General features: G+C 39.0%; 2 protein-coding genes across 2 annotated transcripts; one reads left to right on the forward strand and one right to left on the reverse strand.

The window, feature by feature from the left end:
- Positions 1-2,242: 2,242 nt before the first annotated feature.
- On the reverse strand, positions 2,243-3,100 carry LOC139112342 (uridine 5'-monophosphate synthase-like; the record flags this gene model as incomplete). Its single annotated transcript, XM_070673315.1, has 1 exon — positions 2,243-3,100. A coding segment is annotated over one exon (858 nt), but the record flags the coding sequence as incomplete, so codon positions are not given.
- An 11,741-nt stretch (positions 3,101-14,841) lies between these two features.
- On the forward strand, positions 14,842-15,925 carry LOC139112343 (golgin subfamily A member 6-like protein 24). The gene is made up of 2 exons (XM_070673317.1): positions 14,842-15,603; positions 15,665-15,925. Exons 1-2 carry the CDS (start codon positions 14,842-14,844, stop codon positions 15,923-15,925), a joined length of 1,023 nt encoding a protein of 340 aa, XP_070529418.1.
- Positions 15,926-22,557: the final 6,632 nt, after the last annotated feature.

Consider the following 22,557-nt stretch of genomic DNA (forward strand, 5'->3'; position numbering starts at 1 on the left):
ACAAATCAAAAAGTCAAATATCATTTAGTAAAATTCGTAACCGTTACCGAGTAAGAAATTACTGAAATTTGACGAATTAGCGCGGAGCACATAATAAGTCGGGCGCGGCAGGTGAGAGCGGGTGGGCCTTAGGGAGAGAACGGGAGTGAAACGCCGCGTGACAATTGTGGGGTGGGGGTGGAAGGAGTCAACGCGTAGTGTGATAAACAATTGTCGCGCGGCGTTTCACCCCCGTTCTCTCCCTAAGGCCCACCCGCTCTCACCTGCCGCGCCCGACTTATTATGTGCTCCGCGCTAATTCGTCAAAATTCAGTAATTTCTTCCTCGGTAACGGTTACGAATTTTACTAAATGATATCTGACTTTTCGATTTGTATTCCCGATATCTATCTACAGTTACCGAAAAGGAAACCTTATTTCAAACACCCTGTATAAGGTGCCAGATAAGCAGTTTTATTAAATTTATTTATTTATTTATACGCGAAGTTTTTAGAAGTAAACAAAACTCCATGTAGCAAAATTAATTGTATTAGAACGATTTTTAAAAATTATCAATTTTGATAATACGCGTATACAGAGTGATTCAAAACAAGTATATAGTCCCTGAAGGTACGTATTCTAGAAAAAATTTTAAGACGATTTTTTCTTGTGCAAAAATTTATCTGAAGCCTAGTTTCCGAGTAAATAAATAAAATATTTAGCGTCTCACCGATCGGATACATGTGGTAGCCAAAGATGTCTCAATTAAAACGAGCGAACGATCGGCAATTCGCGATCCGCAATATTATCATGTAGACGTGCCCGGATTTGTTTTAACGTGTTCAGACTTGTTTCTAAAAGTCTGAAAATATTATTTATTTAAATCGCGAACATAATTCGACACGAAAAATGCTCGATGACACAAAAGTTACGTACGTATTAGTCGTTAAATCAAATATAATTTACAAAGAAAAAACAAAAAATCTTGGCGCTGCGAAACCAAATCTTCAAAATCTCAAATTATAATTTTATTTTTTGCGCTGTGCTACGCATTAGATTTGGTTTCGTAGCGCCAAGATTTTTTGTTTTTTCTTTTTTACATTACCATGTTACATCATTGGGACACACCTAGGTCTACTTTCGTACCGTTTTACATGATTTGTACTGTTTAAAATTTTCTAGTTTCTTTAGGTTCTTGGCGCAATTATTTGATCTCATAAACTTTAATAGAAAGTATTAAATATTACAGTTAACATTTTATTTCTTTTTGGGAGCTCTAGTTTTAATTGTAATTTTATTTATTTTGTAGCAATTTTAATTTTGCGCGCTTATACTTGGCGCTTTTTTATACTTTTTTTTAAAAAAAGGTAATTTTGGGGGGATTGAGAATTACGCGAATTACTTATACAGTATAAATTGTATGCAGGTACAAATGTGAAGTCTAAAAATATAATAAATTTTATACATTTTTAATATAAAATCACTATAAAAGCTTGTATGTTTCTTCATCTACTGTCTTTATATTATCTTTGTAATAAAAGTCATAAAAAGTATTTTTTTAATCTTTCGTTTAACATCATTAAACATATTTGCTCATTAGCATCTTATTTAATGTACAAATAAATACTTAGACAATTTATTCGTTTAGAATTAGTCTTTAAAAAGTAAAATCGTGTAATAAAATTTTATCTACATATATACAGGGTGTCCTAAACATACGTAAACAAATTTTTAGGGTAGATAGAAAGTCTAAAAAGGAAACGAAAAGTCCTATACCGTTTTCTGAAATTCTTACTCGTTTTCAATAAAAAAATTAATTTATATACACGCGAGAGCGACAAGAAAGCGTGGGCTGAGTGAGCGCGCAATAGACAGCGGCGAGTATATCTTAAAAGCGATGGGCGGAGTCAGCGCGCTACAAGCGAGACGAGGCGACAACGCGCGTTGTCGCTTCATTTCGCTCGTGTGTCGTCGCATCGCCTTGCTCGCGCGTTGTCTCCTTGTCTCGCTCGCTACGCGCTAGTTTCGCCTATTCTCTTTAAGCGATACTCGCTGCTGTCTATTGCGTGCTCACTCAGTCCACGCTTCCTTGTCGCTCTCGCGCGTATATAAATTCATTTTTTTATTGAAAACAAGTAAGAATTTTAGAAAACGGTATAGGACTTTTCGTTTTCTTTTTAGACGTTCTATCTACCCTAAAAGTTTGTTTACGTATGTTTGGGACATCCTGTATATACGTATCAGTTAATTAGAATACAGTCTTATCACATATTGTTTACGCTTATTCGCTCTTCGTATGCATTCCAAAGCTCCTTTTTGTATTCCAAAACTGCCTTCAAGTAGCCATGAGATGCTTCTGTAATTCCTCTGCCGACGACTGCTAAATCAGCGCCGGCGTTAACAACAGACCGCGGATCGTTGTACTGCTGGCCTAGTCCATCGCTACTTTTTGTTAGCTTGACACCGGATGTTAGCTGAAGCAGTCCGGGTTGTGCCGAGAGATTAGACTGGCACACAAGGCCTATCACCAGATCGGAATTTTTTTCCGCCATCGAGATGGCACTTTTCAGATAATCACCGGTGGTCAATGTACCTTCGGAAGACATCTCAGCGACCAGGAAGATCCCACGGGGTTCGCTAATGCCTTCTAGGCTTTTCTTTAGTGCGCTGATGACAGACAGCCCGGATACCGAGTGCACCGTGATCAAGTCAGCCCATTCAGCGATCTTGTACAAGCCACGTCTATACTGCAACGATACCGTATTACCGATATCGCCGAACTTGCGATCCTCCACCAATAGAGACTTGTGTTGCTTCGCCAGTTTCTTGAGTCGCAGAATAAACTTGTCGTTAAAATTCTCTATGATGTCCACGTGTACCTTGAGTACGGCGATATGAGGCCCTGCTGCGTTTGCTAAATCTAAAATTACGTCTGTTTCCGTCAGGTCGGCCGTCACGCAGAGATTGGTTTGTTTCGAGTCCATTAATTCCAAAAGTTTTGAGGCCAACGAATTTTTAGCGAGTTTTGCACGTTTTCCGTACGACAAAGTCAACCTGTCGTCTCGCACACCTATAAATGAGAGTCGATGCTTTGGACAGAGAGACCGACGATGTTCCGATTTTCAATTGTTTTAACTCGATCTTCTCGTACGTCGGCGAGAAGATAACCATTCTTCGTGAATCTTACTGCGTGAGTGGTACATTATCACAGTACAGAAAATGGTGAAATTCACGGCAATCGAGTATACGGACATGATTATATGTTACGGTTTGGCTCACGAAAGCGCGCGTGCCGCCGTACAAATTTATCGAGATAAATATCCGCACCGTGTCCATCCCACGGCAAAAACAATTTCGCGGTGTGTGCGACGTGCGCGAGAAACTGGGTGCATAGATGTGCGGCCTCAAACATATGAATATCCGGCACGCCGGGACGTCCGCGTCGAAGAAGACGTTCTACGTGCCTTTGAAGAAGATCCGGGCAACAGCGTGCGGCGTGTTTCTCGAAATCTCGGTGTATCAAAGTCATTGGTACATCGTATTATTCGGGAAGAAGGGTTGCACCCGTTTCATTACCAGCGGGTGTAACATCTTCTCCCACGGGATGCAATGCAGCGCATTCATTTTTGCCAAAGTATTCCTTTTTTCTATTTTTCTAACAAATTAAAACGCGTTCTTTCTAAAAAAAATTATTTATACTTGTAGGCTTCCTGGCACAGTGTCGGCGAAACCCCGGATTTCCGGACAAAATTCTTTGGACGGACGAGGCGCTTTTTACCCCTAACGGGGTATTTAACTCGAAAAATTATGTAGTTTGGGCACACGACAATCCGCACAGTGTTAGACAGTGTGCGTTTCAATATCGTTGGAGTCTGCACGTATGGGCCGGAATAATCGGAAACAAAGTGGTAAATATTTCTTTTTCATAAAAACTCGTCGAATAAAAATAATGACAAATGCGTAATATTGTTTAATTATTTTCAGATCGGACCTTATTTTTTACCACCGCGACTCGATGGGGAAGGCTACGCGAATTTTTTATTAAATCAGCTTCCTGCCTTATTAGAAGATGTTCCGCTTCGAATAAGGCAGGAACTAATTTATCAACAGGATGGTGCTCCAGCACATTTTTCGTATCGCGCGCGGGCCGTTTTAAATGACAATTTCGCGGATCGATGGATGGGTCGCGGTGGCCCCATCGCCTGGTCAGCACGTTCCCCGGATTTGAATGTGCTGGACTACTTTGTATGGGGCCATATTAAAGCTTCAGTTGAGCACATGCGTGATCACGCAGTAGAAGAGGTTCGCGATGAAATTATAGCGGCCTTTAATACAATCACGCCTGATATGGCGGAAAGAGCAACACGACAAATTGTTCGAAGGGCCGAACTTTGCCTACAAGCACAAAGACGGCACTTCGAGCAATTGTTACGTTGAGCTTTCCGCCAAGTGGATTAGGCCTCCTGGGGACACCACTTTAAAAAAAACGCACCGATCTACCTACCTCACCGCACAAGGTGGTGTGAAAACGGTAGACTAATTGTGTCGCGAAAATTATACTTGAATTCGTTCGCGCGTCGTCGCATCGTGTCACTCGCGCGTTGTCGCATCGTCTCGGACGCACGTCGTCGTATCGTTTCGGTCGCATCGTGTCACTCGCGCGTCGTCGCATCGTCTCGGTCGCATCGTCTCGGTCGCACGTCGTTGCATCGTGTTACTCGCGCGTTGTCGCATCGTCTCGCTCTCGGTCGGATATAATAAATTTTGTTCATTCGACTACGAATTTTAGAGCGTTAAATTATATTATAATTCTCGCGTCTAATATGCGCTCCAGCGTCGCGATATTTCGAGTCTACCGTCGCGTATTTATTGATCTTGTCGATATCCTTGAATCGCCGATGGTTCAACGCGTTGTGTTTTCGGCAGAAGTCAGTCTAATCTAGTTCAAACCGAATATTTCGCTGACTTCGCTTTGTTTTCGTCGCCGGGTTCCGACTATCCTAGGCTCCGTACCGCGAAAAGACGACTAGTTTCGCTCGAACTCCGCACCTGTGCGTCTCGCCTTTGTGTATCGGCTCGCTCTCGCGCGACGATTTTCGATTCGGTTCTTTATATACATTTTTTTTTCTTCTTGCGTCTCAATAGCAACTCGGTGAATTCACGTCAGTGAATTCATTATTTCAGCGCCAATTCATTTCTTAATTATTGCTACCGCTGGAGTGCAGGGATTCGCGCTCGCGGCAATCACCGGCTCGCGCTCTCAAGATCTCCGTCGTCCGCGGCAAGATCTCCGACGATCGGGTAGATCATTTATCTACTCTCAAGATTTCCGACGGATAAGCCGGGTCAGGAAGATTTCCGCTCGTTTACTGAAATCCTTGCCTTCACAGGCGCGCTTGTATTTTCTTTGTGTTTTTTTTTTGTTGTAAATACATTGAGTTCACGTTTCTGTTAATTTTAATTATTCTGGTTTTTTTTTCTCAATTCCCGCGATCGGCTCTCTCTCTCATTTCCTCTCAACCAACTCACGCGTCGAGCTCATTGCTGAGCAAGTCTAGTTTCACGCGAACGCGATCGCGCAAGATCACGTACAAATTTAAAACGTGGATTTCTCGCAAATAAACGCCCAAATTAAAAAACAGTATAGAACTTTCTTGTTCAAAATAATTAAAACTACCTATGTCTCCCGGGTGGGTCATGAGGTATGGGACACCCTGTATATATATTATATTCGTGATAATTTGAGGGAATAATAATTATCAAAAAATGTTCGTACTGCAGGGTTCCTCGCACAGAGCAGGAGAGACGCATCTTTTCCAGACTCTATCCTCTGGACTGACGAGTCGACGTTTACGCCAAACGGCGTAATTAATTTAAGGAACTGCCTTTACTGGTCGGATGAAAATCCACATGTTATTAAACAGGGAGCTTTTCAATATCGATGATCCATAAATGTATGGGCGGGCCTCATCGATAATCATGTGGCAAGTACAAACGGAAAAAAACAATTATTTTATTAAATACTCTGTAACAAAAATTTTTTTTTATTTGTATTAGATTGGTCCATATTTTCTTCCGCCACGTTTAACCGGCGAATTTTATGAATATTTTTTGGACACCGAGCTCCCTGGTCTTGAAAATATTCCGCTGACAACAAGGAGAAACATGATTTACCAGCACGACGGGGCACCGGCTCATTGGAGTCGAGGAGTACGCCGACTTTTAGACGCACGCTTTCGCGACAGGTAGATCGGTCGTGGTGGTCCAATTATTTGGCCACCACGATCGCCAGATTTGACTCCGCTGGACTATTTTTTATGGGGACACATAAAAAACTTAGTCGAGCCTCAGCGAAACGGCACTATAAACGAGGTACGCGAGGCCATCGTTGCGGCCTTCGCTACCATTACACCGCATATGGTCCATCAAGCGACGCAAGACGTTGTTCGAAGGGCCCGACTCTGCGTGCAACAAAGAGGAGGGCACTTTGAACAATTTTTAAATTAAACAATGACAGTGGATTAGGCCTACCGGGGATACCACGATAAAAAAAACGCACTATGCTATCTACCGCTAAGTAGTGAGGAAATGATAGCACATCTTAATATTAATAATTTCCTAATATTAAAAATACGTTTTATTTGATGTCCGAAATCCTAAAGACAGCATAATATGTTAATGTTAATATCGTGCTTTCGGAAGCGCGGAAACATTTAATTGTTTGTCAGCACGGTATCATATGATCGCGAGCGCATTCGTTTCATCTTTGCCGCAAAGACTTCAATACGTGATTGTTTCTTTCTGAGTTGACTCAGATTATATCTTTAAAAACACCGTCGCCGCCGCGGCCGCGGCCGGCCCCTAAGTTGCTTAGAGCTCATTCGCCGAACCCGCTCGCCAATCAGTATTATTCGACTCGGCTACTTTCTGCAGAAAACGAAACAATGCCATCGCCGCGCGCAGCCCATAGATTTCTTAGCGTTCATTCGCCGAGACATTATAATTTTTATAAAATCAACGGTGACAAATTTTGCATAATTGTATAGGACTTTTTGTCTTGAATTATTATTGTCTATCCCAAAATTTCGGGAGTGACAAAACGAACCGGACACCCTGTATTATGTATTGAAAAAATTTGCAAACAGAAATTTTAAAATCAAAAAAGATAAAACCAGAAAAATTGTTATATTAAATCATATATAATTAATAAAAATGTTCTTCAAAATTTTGAATTTTGTTGCTTGTTATATGTATATATGTATTATGCGTTGTTTTTTTTAACACTATGTATATGTATAATTACGGAAAATATTACACTTCTGAAGTATAATGCGATTTAAATCGAACCCGCGCACAACCAGCAACATGGCGACTTTTTAGTCACAGAGATCAAAGAGGCCGACACAGAGTGAACCTACTGTTCTTTCTTATACTGTGCCGGTAGTAACATGTCAAGCATGCAAGACTTCGTGTGTTCGTGTCAGAGTTAAGATTGAGTGCAATAGAATTTCTATTATCGATCGATCGAATAATTATCTCGAGAAAGACTGAAAGACTATTCATACGTGTGATACGTGGAACGTAGATGAGACTTGACGAGTGAGTCGAAAGTCAAGTGACGAATATATTATCAATCAGATTTCCTTTGAACGGTGAGAACAGCCACATGGGCTGACCTTGACGAGGAGAAGCTGCAAAAGTCGTCTTGTGAGTGACAAGTGAGTCGAGACGTCGAGAGTCGAGTGACGAATATATTATCAGTCTATAACTTATAATATAACCTATAACTCCTATAAGTTCTAAATCGTTCTACGTAATAAAATATAAAGTAAAAGAGTGTAATGTAAATTCAACATGTTAAACAACGAGTACAACGATATAGTCAATATAGATGATCATGATATTTATGATAATCCACATGCAAATCAGCAAAATGACAACAATAATAATGTTGACGGCATTGACGCAGATTCAAGTACTGTTGGTCGTTTACCAACATATTTATTAAAATATTTTAAAATTAAAAGTATGAAAGAAAATTCATTAATCGTGGAATGTACACATACAATGCATTCGTACAAAAATGTTATCAACTCCCATAAGTAGTACTGGAAATTTATACAAACATTTAAAAGTGAGTATTATCACTATTTTCGCATGTTATTTAAGATTAAAAAAACTTCTTTTATATTGTTTGACAAATATTTTTTAACAATTTATTCATAAATTATTAATATTATTATATTCCTAAAATTTGAAGTTTGATAATAATTATTTATTTATTTTAAGCGACTACATCCATCTATTCCAAATTCTATTAAACTAATAAAGAAAAAATTTATAAACCAAAGTAGTTCCCAACAATCACAATCAGCTAATAAGCATAATAATGTCCAGAAGCAGAACTCACTATGGAGTACAAGGATAAAAAATGAAGAAAAAAATAAGAAAAAAGAAAAGGTTATTCTAATATATATGTACTCATTTATAAGTTAAAAAGACATGCCCATGTATGACATCTGACATCAATGACATGTATATATTAGTATACTAGGAGTAAAAATGAGTTTTTATGCCCAATATGTGTGCATTTGAGCTTTTCTATAATTGTATACATATATAATATATACTTTACGATTGAGCTAACGCCACAAAAAACTATGAGAATTCAGAGACACTTCGAGAGCCGTTCGTACGCACTGACATTCGGAACAAGAAGAAGCATTAGAACCGGCAAATGCTGCACGTGGCGCGGATTATCGATAAATTACCGGTCCGCGACGTGGTGCCATCGCGTAATTATGCGCGACACTAATCAAAAGCGCGGTCTCACCGAGTGGGCCCGTTAAATCGCGAACAGTTAGTAATACGGATAAAATATAAGAAAACACTTGCTGGCTTGTTGCGCGCGAACGAAGCCCGGCAAATAAAGTGTGGAGCACACAAATACGCGAACGCACTCGCTTTGTCGTAGCAGACAATTAACAATTTGTCGGTTCGATCTTTCTGCGCCGAGATACAGACTGCAACTAACTGATCGGCTCGGATCTTCGCAATGCCTGGCTGACCTGCCTTTGTTCCTAAGAACGTGCGCATAATGTAACGGGAATAACCCGGGTTTTGCGAAAGACGACACTTATCAGACGGTCTACGTGACCGGATATGATGTTATAAACAACTCGGCGCCAGCAAGCAATAAAATAAAGGAAAGAAAAAGGGAAAGTTTTCAAGCACTGAAAACAAATATCATTTTACATTTTAAGCATACACTTTTTTTATAACAACAAGCAAGGAAACAATGTACGAAATTTGGAATTTCTTCCGCTTTGATAACCACACATATGAAAGGCACAGCGTGGAAATTGAGATTCGCAATTGCAACACCCGGGGTTTTTTCCGTTAGACAAGTATTGATAATTCTCAGTTTGAAAGGAACTTAAAGATAATTCGCAGAATCGCGAATTCAATAGATTATTATCGGAAACAAAGGTAAAAGAATTTTCTTCTGGGTGAGGAACAACAGTAAGTTGACGGGATATCGAGGTAGAAAAATCTAAATCTGCAAACGGGTGGTAATTTTCAGGTTTTGAAAAAGGTTGAAAATTAGAAGGGAATAAATGCGAATCAATATCGAATGGGGGATGAATTAAACCTCTGTCATTAGGTTGAGAAACCGAAGGAATGGATTCACAGCGCGATGCCGTTTGAGTGATATTCGGTGCAGTATAAGTAATTATATTCGTTAATAAGCGCAAAAGGGTTGAATTAACTGAATTAAGATGTGGTGATGGTCTAGATGGAACAAGTCGCAAATTCTCAGTAGGTTGTTGACGCGTTAAATTTATGGGATACGACACTGTAATTTTCAGGGGGTTTATTAAATGGTGTTATGTCTTCCTTTTTTCTTTAAGAAGGATAATCGAGATTTATGTTCTAACTCACTTCTGCTGGTAGCGGCTTGAATTCGGGCGGTCTTAGTTGCTGCTTCCTCAGGGGTAAGCGGGTTAGGCTAGTCGATGGTTTCGTGTGTTTGGTTTAAATACGTTGGAGAAGACGTTGAATCTATGATCCACAGATGTTGCATAGTTCTTCGATGATATTTTTTTCTCACTGTTCGTTCGCGAGGAAATCGGGCAGAGTGACGATTGTGTTAATACTGTGCTTCTAAATTCGGTAGTGCTTTCGGCCTAAAAGCGCGAGGCTTATATAGCCGAAAAATTCGAAGAGAAGGGGTATTGTCTCATCTTCTGATTTCCGCTTCTGCTTTAATTCTGAGTCATTGTTTGGAATTTTTATGACACTGGCCGTCTTGACGCTTCTTAACTGTTGCTGGGCATCATTTTTTTTATTATTTCCGTTGGTGATCGTTGCGCAACATCGGCTTGTTTCGGCAATTCTTTGTGTTCTAATTTTAGACGGATTCATCGGACGGAGTGGTCCACTTCCGGCTACTGGGCGGGTTATCTCACTGAGTATGGAAAAAGATTTTTTTCCTCCAGATTTTTTTTAATAATTTTGATTGATGACGCCTTTGTTTGCTATAGTGTGTTATCTCTATGCTCGTGGACCCTCAGTTTTGTCAAAATTTTATTAAAGTAGTGTTCACCTAGGAAGCAAGTGTTCAAGAAAATGGCTCCAAACGTAACAGTTACAAAAAAACGGTATCTGTGTTTTAATCGAAGTATTGTCCGTCGTTTGACACTACTTTTTACCATCTTTCAAGCAGCATACGGATACCGCGTCAGAAGAATTTTTCACTTCTTGAGTTTATCTATAAATCGATCCAATTTTGCGTATGTTCATATGATGTGAAGTGCTGTTCAGACAAGCTATACGCCATCGACAGAAACAAATGGAAATCAGATGGAGCTATGTCTGGCGAATATGGCGGGTGGGGTAAAACTTCCCATTTAAGTGTTTGCAGAAAAGTCTTGACAAACGCCGCAACATGTGGACGAGCATTATCGTGCAGAAGAATAATTTTGTCGTATCTGAAGTAATAGTGCGCGCGCTTTTCCTTCAGTGCACGACTCAATCTCATTAATTGCGTTCGGTAGACAGACCCAGTAATAGTTTCATTCGGTTTAAGCAACTCGTAATATACCACATCAACCTGATCCCACCAAATACACAATAAAAGTTTTTTTCCATGAATATTTGGCTTAGCTGTAGATGTTGAAGCATGGCCAGATGGTCCCCACAATTTTATCCTCTTTGGATTATCGTAGTAGATCCATTTTTCATCACCAGTGGCTATACGGTGCAGGAAACCTTTTCGTTTCTGTCTGGCAAGCAGCATTTCACATGTGCAAAATCGGCGTTCAATGTTTCTCGACGTCAGTTCATGTGGAACTCAATGTCCTTGTTTCTGAATCATTCCCAATGATTTCAACCAATATGAAACTGCTTGTTGAGTCACTTTTAATGTAAGTGCAAATTCTTCTCGCGTTTGGTACAAATCTTTATTCAGTAATTCTTCCAATTCCGCGTCGTTGTACACTTTCGGCCTTCCGCTACGTTTTTTATCTTCGATGTTAAAATCACCGTTGTTGAACTTTTAAAATCACTCACGACAACTTCTTTCACTTAAGGCAGTCTCACCGTATGCTTCTATAAGCAATCGATGCGCCTCAGCTGCAGATTTCTTCAAATTGAAGAAATATATTAATAGTTACCGCAAATGACGCTTATTTCGTTCAAAACTTGACATTTTCGCACACAAAAGAATATACTATTCTGATAAAAATTAACTAATATGTCGAGGTTAACTTGTTTTAAATTTAATTTTAACCGTAACTTACTGATGGCGCCAACTTTGATCAAATGGCGGAAACTTATTTGTACACCTATTATAAAAATTTTAAAAAAACATAAATGTATGTAACAAGACGGTCTGCGTTATGTTGCAGTTTCGGCGTTGAGTTGCCGACACTGCCGATTTACCGACTCGCGAAGATTCGGCAATACCGACAAAATGACGCAGTCCATCGCGACGGTGCGGTGAAGAAGTGAGTAAGGGACCGAAGCGTCGTGAAACTCGTGAGTGCGGACATTGTGCGACGAGACAGTGGGGACAGCGTGCCACGATTTTCCGACCTTCAAGAAATAACGACGATGAATGCGAGGAGTCGGCGTCCACTGAGATATCGAGGAGTGCCGACGACGAAAACTGACGGTCAGCTTTCGCTCGGCCAGCAAAAGTGACGACGAAGGACGGCGGCCGGCGGGCTGCCGTTTATGAGTGTATCACGCCGTATTATAAGGCGATCCACGTGCCGTACCGATGAGTTTTTGTTCCGTGACGGAGGACCAAGGCTTTTTCTTTCTCGGAGGTTTCCCGAGTTAATCGCTCTCTATACCCAATTCCAATCAGGGGCTGGTCAAGTATTGGGCAGGATATTGAGAGAGAAGATGTAAAGCAAAAGGAGAGCACCGCACGTTTTAATCACGTGACCGGCGAGTGGCGGACGAGCGCGCAGCGTCCGGACGAGAGCGAGAAAAGTTTCTCGCATGTCGGCGTGTTTTTGAGTTTGAGTCGTGTTTTGGTTTTGCGTATGTATTATCAGGTATTCGGATTTAGGAACGTATCTCTCGTACGTGCAATAATAATTCTGTATTGCGTTACCGTAAGGTTATTTGCGTATTTCTTAGTATTTTGCGTTACCGTAAGGTTACTTGCGTATCTCTTAGTAATTTACGTTACCATAAGGTTAAAGTTTGTATTTTCGTAGCGTTGCGTTACCATAGGTTTAATCAGCGTTCTTAGCGAGTGCGAGTACTATGGCGTTTCTGATTTATAATAAGTTTAACTGCGTATTCATTAATGACCCAGCGAGTGGCGGAACTTAAAATAGTATTTGCGTGATAGGATCGTTAGTACTGGAGTTCGGTTAATCTTTGTGTAAGGCGCGAGCTAGGTAATGCGGAGAGGGGCGTGGGTTTCTCCCCGTTGTATCGTCATTGAAATTAAAATTCAATTTTTGTTTTGTTTAAATTTAGCACAAGTAAAAAGAAAATAAAACATAAAAGTAAAAAAAATATAAAAGTAAAAGAAAAAAAAAATGGAGTTAAATTTTACCTTGTCCACGTCGTTGGTTCCGAGTCACGCTGAGAGTAAGAAATATCAAAGATGAAAGATAATTAAAATGTTAGTAAGATTTTAGACTTATAAACTTTTTATAAAATTGTTAAGTATGTTTGTTACGTCAACTTGGATCATATTTTATTTACAATCATTTGGAAAAAAATTTCTAGAAACAGGTTAGTGGATAAGGAAAAAAGTTGACTTATCACTGAATTTTGTGTGACGTTTAAGATTCGATTGTCACACAAATTACGCGCTAGGAAAAGGTTCGAGATAATATTAATAAGAATGAAAGATTGGTTCTGTTTTAGGAAAAAGAATTTAATCCTTTCTAGAGACAGAACCGGCGGAGATTTTTCGCAGTCAATGTGTTCGGTAAATAGAGAAATATGCGCATTCGTATTTCCCGGACATAGCGCCCCGGGCCGTCGCATGCGGCGCTGCCTTATTTTTGGCGCTGTTAACACACGTGAGCGTGAGCAGTGAGCGAGGCGAGGTAGTAGCAGAGAGTGCGAGCTATCGTAAAAAAAAAGTAATCAATTGCCGTGCGTAATTATTAAAAAGCCGCTGTACGGCTCTGAGAGGGGCCTGACGCCTGTCGCCGCTGTTCGGCATTGTTTCTATTTGGAGAGTGTATAGCTGGACTAACTAGAGCCAGGGCAGCGAGCTGACCTCGCTGCCACCGCAACACGTGGCAGCGACCATCTTGCCCACGTTGGGCGCCTATTCACACAAGCCTTCGTTCTTAAGGTAACGATTACCGTAACTGTGTAATTCTGTATTTTTAAAAAAAGGTTCAAAAAAAGCGCCAAGTATAGGTGAGCGAGAAAAGCGTCCTCGAAAAAGTTTTTAAGCAAAACCAAGACTCCCCCAAAAAAAACTCCCTTAAAATTATACTCCCCAAAAATAGACCATAAAACGTGTACTTTAATAACAAATACTCTTCATAAAATTAATGAGATCAAATAAATGCGCCAAGAACCTGAAGAAAATAGAAATTGTATTTAAACAAAATCAAGATTCCCCCCAAAAAAGACTCCCCCAAAATAGAACATAAAATGTGTACTTTAATAATAATTACTCTTTATAAAACTAATGAGATAATGTAAAGAAAAAAAAAACTTGGCGCTGCAAAACCAAATCTTTAAAATCTCAAATTATAATTTTGCTTTTTACGATGTGCTATGCATCAGATTTTTGTAATTACACTGGATGTATATTAAAGAGTATTTTTAAAATACATCCAACAGTCCGCAATCTGTAAAAGTGGGACGGCAAAAAATTTGTTGCATTGCCCATTTTCAATATTTTTGTTATATTATACATATTTTTTAAGTTATCAGCATTTTTGTTTTGTCTTCTTAGAATTATGTTTCTTTTCTTATTTTTTCTTTTATTTTTTTTTATTCAATATTTTTATTTAATTTTTTTTTTTTTTTAGGACTTTCGTTTCCGATTGCAGAGCGAACGGTTGTGTGTCTGAGCGAGTGCGTGTAGAAAAAGGTCTTGTGGGAGTAAAATAGTTTTTCAGAGGTAAAGGGTTGGTTTGAGGGGAAAGAGGGAAGAGTTTTTAAGGAGGGCAAGTGAGGGTAAAGGGCAGAGGTAAGAATAAAGGGAGAAATCTGGGAAAGTATAAGGCGGAGTTTTTTGGAGGTTAGGTTGGCGGTGACGGGGAAAAAAACCGTGTGTAAGACAAAGGAAAGGAGGAAGGCAAGGGGGTAAAGGAGAGAGTAAGAGGTAACAAAGACAAAGGGAAAAGAGATAGAGAAGATTTGGAAAATGAGTGACCAGGAAAAGGAAAGTGTGGAGAGTGGAAGTGAGGAAAGAAAAGAGGAAAAGGGAGAAGAGAAAATAAAGAAGAAAATGGGTAGACCAGCAAAGGTAGAATTGTTAAGAAGGGAAAGGTCCAACAGCTTGCCAATTATGGAAGCATGGAAGCAAGAGGAGAAAAGGAAGGAAAAGCAGGAGGAAAAAGACGAAATAGAGGGTTTGGAAAGATTTAGGAAAAGTGTGAAAGTTTATAGATCGCCGGTGAAAGCAACAGAAGAGGGTGGTAAAGGAGGAATAAGTAAGGAAGGTTTTGAAGAGGTGATAAAGGAGATGAGAAGTGGATTCGCTAGGATCCAAGCGCAGATGGAGGAGGTAAGGGAAGTAAAGGTACAAATCAGAAAGGAAATAGAAGATTTGAAGGAAATATGGAAAAAAGAGAAGAAAGATTTAGAGAAAAGAATAGATGGGATGGAAAAAAAAATAGGGGAAAAAAAATATGAGGGAGGTAAAATGGAAATACCAGCAGAGATACAGGGAAAAGTTTTAAGTTTGGAAGAAAGAACGAGAATGTTGGAAATGGCAAAAGAAAGAGAAAAGAAAGAATGGACGAAAAACAATTTAATAATAAGAGGTATAAAGATAAAAAGTGAAGAAAAAAAGGCGTTGAAAGAACAAGTGGGAGAAATAATTGAAGCAACAGATGTAAAAGCAAAGATAGAGGATGTAAATAAGATAGGAGGAGTGAATAAAGGAGGTTATGGTATGGTATGGGTAAAGATGGAAAAACTTTAAAGAAAAACTAGAAATACTAAGATGCAAGGAAAAACTAAAGAACAAAACGGAATGGATAGGAGACGATCTGACAGAATATGAAAGGAAAGTGGAATGGCTCATAAAGAGAGAAGCGGATAGATTGAAAAGAGAAGGAAAACAGGTAAAAATAGGATACAAGAAGATATGGGTAAATAAAGAAATGTGGATATGGGATGATTTGAAGGAAGAATTGAGAAAATGGGATGGAGCGACAGAGTTTGAAAAAGAAGGAAATAAAAGGAAGAGGGTGATAGTGGATAGATTGAATGCAAGTTTTTAAAAAGGGGCGGAAGAAGAGAAGAAAATGAGTTGAAAAAAGTGGAGAGAAAAGATGAGGAAGGAGGAAAAGAAAAGGACAAAGAAAAAAATGGAAAAAGAAAAGATAAAAGGAAAAAAGAAAAAGAAAAGAAGAAAAAGGAGAGAGAAAAGGAAAAAGCGGATATAAAAGATAGAAACGTGAGAATAGTTTTTTGGAACGTGGCAGGAATAGAAAACAAGGATGAAGATTTCTGGAAGAACATGGAGAAATGGGATGTAAAATATGTGTGAAACTTGGTTGGAAGAAAAAAAATGGAAGGGGTTAAGAAGCAGACTGCCAAAGGGCTAAAAATGGATAAATAAGGGGGCAGAAAAGAAAAATAAGAAGAGGAGGGCAATGGGGGAAATGGTGATGGAATGGAAAGAGGAATTGGAAGGAGAAGGAGAATTAGAATTTGAAGATAGGAAAGGAATGATAGGAATAAAGATAAAAAGTGGAAAAGTATGGTGGAAAATAGCAGGGGTATATGTAAACGAGGATTTAGAAGACATAACAGAGAATATGAGAAATTGGATGGATGAAAAAGAGGAAGGAACGAGATATCTGATAGGGGGAGACTTTAATGTGAGGACGGGAGAAGAGGGCGGGTTATGGGATGATGAAAAAGGAGAAGAAGATAAGGAAGAGAGAAAAAGGAAAACAAAGGATAAAAAAATTACAGGAAAAGAAAAAAAATTTTGTAAAGTTTTGGAAGAAGCAGGATGGGAAATAGTCAATGGTTGTACAAGAGGAGATGAAGAGGGTGAATGGACATATGTAGGGGGAAGAGGAAAAACAGTGATAAACTATGTGATCAGTAACGTGGAATCAAAAGGAGAAATAGTAGAAATGAAGGTGGGGGAGGAAGTGGACTCAGACCACTTACCCTTAATAGTGACGATAAAAAGGGAGGGAGGAAAGAGGAGAAGATGTAAATATGGTAAAAAAAAGAGCACGAGACTAGCTTGGAGTGAGAAGGAGAGGAAAATTTTCAGGGAAAAATATAAAGAAAAAAGAGAGAAAGAAAACAATACGGAGGAAAATTGGAGAAGTTTTAGTAAGGAACTGGAAAAAACAAAGAAAGTAATTAAAAAGGAAATGAAAAAAGAGGAGGGGGAAAAACCAAAAAAAAGATGGTGGAATGAGGATTGTAAAAGGAAAAAAGGTGAAGTAAAAGAAGAAATGCGAAAATGGAGGAAGGGGAAAGGGAGTGAGGAAAATTATAAAAAGAAGAAAAGTGAATATAAGAAGCTATGTGAGGAAAAAAAATTGCAAGAAAAGGTGAGATGGGAGAAAGAAATAGAAAAAATTAGAACAGAGGGAGAAGTATGGAAAGTCGTAAACAAGGGAAGAAAAAAAAGGAAGGAAGTAAAGGAAAAATTAAAGATTGAAGAATGGGACGGATATTTTAAGAAAATGTTAGGAGGAGTGGAATGGAGAGTAAGAGAAGAAATAGGAGGAGAGAGAATAGAAGACAATGAGGAAGATATAAATAGAGAAGAATTTGAAAATGTAATAAGAAGGTTGAAAAAAAGGAAAAGCAGCAGGAAGTGATGGTTTAGAAAATGAAATATGGAAATGGGGAGGGGGGAAAGTAAAAGAGAAATTATGGGAAATGTGCAAAAGAGTATGGAGGGGGGAGGGGATGCCGGAGGAATGGAGAGAAGGTGTGGTAGTTCCGGTGTTAAAAAAAGGAAAAGGTGAAAAAGTAGAAGAGTATAGAGGGATAACGTTGACACAGACTGCGTACAAAGTGTATGCATCTGTGTTAGCAGAAAGATTAAGAAAGGATATAGAAGAAAAAGGAATATTACCGCAGAGTCAGGCCGGTTTTGGAAGAGACACGAGGACAGTGGACCAGATATATGTGTTAAATTACCTGCTAAATAAGAAGATAGAGGAAAAGAAAGGAAAAATGGTAATAGCGTTTATAGATATGAGAGCGGCTTTTAACTCTGTAGATAGGAAAAAATTGGTGGAAACAATGAAGAAAAGAGGGATAGGAGAGGGATTAATAAGAAGATGTGAAAAAATATTAATGGAAACGGTGAATAAAGTTAAGGTAAATGATAAAGAAAGGAAAAGGTTTTGGACGACAAAGGGAGTAAGACAGGGGTGTCCGCTTAGCCCCGGCTTGTTCACACTCTTGTTGGCGGACATAGACGAAGAATTAGAAAAAGGAGGATGGGGGGGGTATAAAAATAAAAGACAGGAGGGTTTACTCGCTGGCATACGCGGATGACATTGCACTACTGGCAGAAAATGAGGCAGGGATGAAAGAAATGATTAAAAACATGGAAGAATATGTAAAGGAAAAGAGATTGGAAGTGAATGTAAAGAAAACAAAGATAATGAGGTGTAGAAAGGGGGGAGGGAGATGGAAAAAAACTAAATGAGTATGGAAAGGAGAAGAAATAGAGGAAGTAAAAAGTTTCAAGTATTTGGGATACATAATCATGAGAAATGGAGAGCAGAAGGAGCATGTAAAGGACAGAGTAAAAAGAGCGGCAAGAATAATGGGGCAGGTGTGGAGTATAGGTAAAAGAAAATTCGGAAAAGATTGGAGTAAAAGAATATGGCTATTTGATAAACTGGTATGGTCGGTTATTAATTATTGCGTGGAAATATGGGGATGGAAGGAAAGAGAAGAGGTGGAGATATTACAGGAAAAATACTTGAGATGGGTGCTGGGAGTAAGAAGATATGTACCAGGATATATGGTGAGAGAAGAACTACAGAGGGATAAATTGAAAGGTAGAGCAGGGATGAGAGCATGGAAATATGAAAAACGGCTAGAAGAAGAAAAAGAAGGAGTTTTAGCAAAATGGTGCTGGGAAGAAATGAAGGGAAGAGCAAGGAAGGGAAGAAGCAAAGGAAAATGGGAAAAAAAAGAGAGGAATTTTTTGAAAAATTTGGGTGGTCTGGAAAAGAGGTGGAAGATTTAAGAGAAAGAGGGGAAATAAGGGGGCAATATTTGGTGGAAAAGGATGAAGAATGGCAAAGAGAGGAAAGATGGAAAAAAATAAGAGAGTCAAGATTCAATAAGTATTATAAAAAAGTGAAAGAGGAAGGGATACCAGGATATTTGAAATTGGAGTGGAAGGAAGAAAAATGGCAAAGAGTGGCAAAATTTAGATTAGGGGACGAAATGAGAGGAAATAAATATTGGGAGGGGGAGGAGAAAAGAAAATGTAGAATTTGTTTGAAGAAGGAAGAAACGTGGGAACATATATGGGAGGAATGTATAGACTGGGGAAACGAGAATAGTTGGGAGAAGATGGTGGAGAAAATTCTGGGAGGGGTTAGGAAGGGGGGTTGATTGGTTAGAAACTTTGGAAAGAATAAGGGAGGGAAATGGGAGTGAATGAAAGTATGAAAGAGGTTAAAAAAATAAAGAAATAAAATAAAGAGCGTCGGAAGCGGGGGTCCAAAGGTAGCATTTAAGGTAAAATAAGGCGGAATATAGTAAAGGCATGAATAAAAGTGTGATCTCTCTCTCTCTCGATGCGCAAGTAATAGAATAGAAGCGTAAAAAGGCGTAGGATATAAGTTTTATTTTTAGGAATAGTTGCAAGAAGAAAGAAGATTATAAAAGTAAAAATAAGTTAGAGATAAGACAAGTTGTAACGCGTAGATATGTAAGGGGGTAATGATGATGAGAAGGAAAAGTGTAAAAGAAAAGGAGGAATTTGTTAAGAAAAGGAAAAAGATATAAAAAGAAACAAAAAAGTGGCGGAAAGTATTTTGTTTTTGTTATATAGAAGTACGAAGTTTTAAGATATAGTTTATGGGAAAATGTAAAACAAATCTGTAAGATGCGAAAGTCCCGGTGTACCTCTAAGGAGATGAATAAACACCTTTATATATTTAATTTTTTTTTATCTTTTATTGTAATTTTAATTTTTGTTTTTTTTTCGATTTTAAAGATTTGATTTCGCAGCGCCAAGTTTTTTTTTTCTTTACATTATCTCATTAGTTTTATAAAAAGTATTTATTATTAAAGTACACATTTTATGTTCTATTTTGGGGAAGTCTTTTTTGGGGGGAATCTTAATTTTGTTTAAATATAATTTCTATTTTCTTCAGGTTCTTGGCGCATTTATTTGATCTCATTAATTTTATGAAAAGTATTTGTTATTAAAGTACACATTTTATGGTCTATTTTTGGGGAGTATAATTTTAAGGGAGTCTTTTTTTGGGGGAGTCTTGGTTTTGCTAAAAAACATTTTCGAGGACGCTTTTCTCGCTCGCCTATACTTGGCGCTTTTTTTGAACCTTTTTTTTAAAAAAGATCAATTTTTTGAAGGGATATCATTCATTTTGTAGTTAAAATCTTTTTGGGGGGAGTTTTGGTTTTGCTTAAAAACTTTTTTAAGAAAGCTTTTCTCGCGCACTTATACTTGGCGCTTTTTTAAACCTTTTTTTTTTTAAAAGTAAGTTTTTGGGGGGAATATCATTTATTTTATAGTTATAGTATAATCTAGATACACGTTAGTGTTCTGCGTTACGTGCACAAGCAGCGTAATCGAGCGTGTCATTACGCGAGATTTTTTATTCTGAGCTATTGAGATGTTTGGATCTCAACAACGGTCTAACCAATCGCTTTCTAAACGTGTTCCTTTATATATAAGTTTGTACATAAAATACACGTTTTTTGTTTTATCTATTTTTGCTGTACGATTGATACTTTTTAGAACAATGTTCAAATAAAATTGATGCTATAACAAGTTCGGGGTAAACTTGTGTCACACTTGTACGGTTCAACATGTGTTTGTAATATTATAGAAAATAGAATGGGCCCCATGCGACGCCCAAACTCGTGAGACGCACCAAATTAATTTTTTTTGTCTCTCCGTTGTAGTGTGGCAAGGGCTTAGGCCCCGCCACTAGACGGCAGACGCCGTCCCTGAGGGGACGGGCAGACACCGACCCGGACAATACCGAACGCACCAAGCAAGTTTCGTCGGGCGACCACCGGCCCGACGATGGCGCACGCCGCTGAGGTAAGAGTGGGAGCTCCCCTACTCTCATCTCGGCGGCTATATAAGCCGAGTTCGCGGCAGAGCCAGTACCTTGTCTGATCCGAATCCTAGGACCGACCACATCCTCCCAACTCCGATAGGCTTCGGGCGCTTCCGAAGCCCTCTCTCGTACTCTCCGACTCGGGCGCTCCCGAGTCGTTCCCGGGTGCTCCCAGTGAGAGTCTTCCGCTGCTTTAGGCGCTCCCAAGGCAGAGTAACTTCAGGTTCCTGGAGACCTCAGGCGCTCCCGAGGCTCCACCACCGAGGCGACCGGATACCGCCGGCGCCCCCGGCTAGTCCGGGCCACCGAGATCCCCTGGATGGGCGCTCCCGTCCAGGTTGCAGGATCTATCGTACGGCACACCGTCGACGACATCGCCGCGGTCGGGCGCTCCCGACTGCCGCCGCTTCCAGGACATTCAGTGCCACACCGAGATCCCCTGGACAGGCGCTCCCGTCCAGGCCGTAGGATCCGTCGTACGGCACGCTGCCGACGATACCGCCGCGGTCGGGCGCTCCCGACTGCCGCTCTCCGGGTTATCCCGGACAACCTTCGGTTCTTTTGGAAAAATTAACTTGAGAACAATTAATGGTGCGTATACAACAGATGGCCTGATCAAGGTAAAAGCGAAAATAATGAATATAGAAAAATATATAAATGTATTTATAATTAATAATAATAATTTCAAGCATGACTTCCTAATAGGATTAGATTGCATAAAAAAGTTCAAATTGAGTCAAAATGAAAAGCTCGAAATAGAACAAAAAAATTCTGATCCAACAGAAATGAAAGAATTTGAAATAAATTTCAATGAAAATGTTGATACAGAAAATTTCAATACAATAACCAGTCACTTGAATAATCAAGAAGAAGAAACAATAATGAATTTATTAGACAAATATAAGAATATATTTGCAAAAGATAAATATGATATAGGTATGGTAAAAGATTATGAAGCTAGAATAGACCTCATAATAGATAAGTACTGCAGCAAAAGACCATATAGATGCTCAATTAAGGATCAGAAAGAGATAGAATACCAAATTTCAGAATTACTGAAAAGAAATATAATAGAAGAATCATACAGTCCTTTTGCTGCTCCAGTAACGTTAGCTTACAAAAAAGATGAAAACAGGAAATCAAGATTGTGCATAGATTTCAGAGATTTAAATAAAATCATAGTTCCACAAGCACAGCCTTTTCCGCTAATAAGGGACCTGGTAATAAAGGCAAGAAATTGTAAAATATTCTCAAAACTTGATATAAATTCGGCATTTTGGACTATACCTCTACGAATTCAAGATAGAAGAATAACAGGCTTTGTAACTCAAAATGGCCAATATCAATGGACCTGCCTACCATTTGGACTCAAAACATCACCAGCAATTTTCCAAAGGATCTTAAGCAATATTATCAGAAAACATAATTTATCAGATTTCACAGTCAATTATATAGATGACATACTAATATTTTCAAAAAATTTCGAAGAGCATATAGATCATCTGTCAAAATTATTAGATGCAATTATGCAAGAAGGATTCAGACTAAAACTTTCAAAGTGCACATTCGCATTAGACTCCGTACAGTATTTA

The sequence above is a fragment of the Cardiocondyla obscurior genome, linkage group LG28 (assembly GCF_019399895.1).
Source record: "Cardiocondyla obscurior isolate alpha-2009 linkage group LG28, Cobs3.1, whole genome shotgun sequence".
Lineage (NCBI taxonomy): Eukaryota > Metazoa > Arthropoda > Insecta > Hymenoptera > Formicidae > Cardiocondyla > Cardiocondyla obscurior.

Coding starts and splice junctions, on each gene's coding strand:
- LOC139112343 (XM_070673317.1), top strand. CDS start 14,842: ATGAGTGACCAGGAAAAGGAAAGTGTGGAGAGTGGAAGTGAGGAAAGA. Junction 15,604..15,664: donor GAGGTTATGGTATGGTATGG/GTAAAGATGGAA, acceptor GAAAAACTAAAG/AACAAAACGGAATGGATAGG.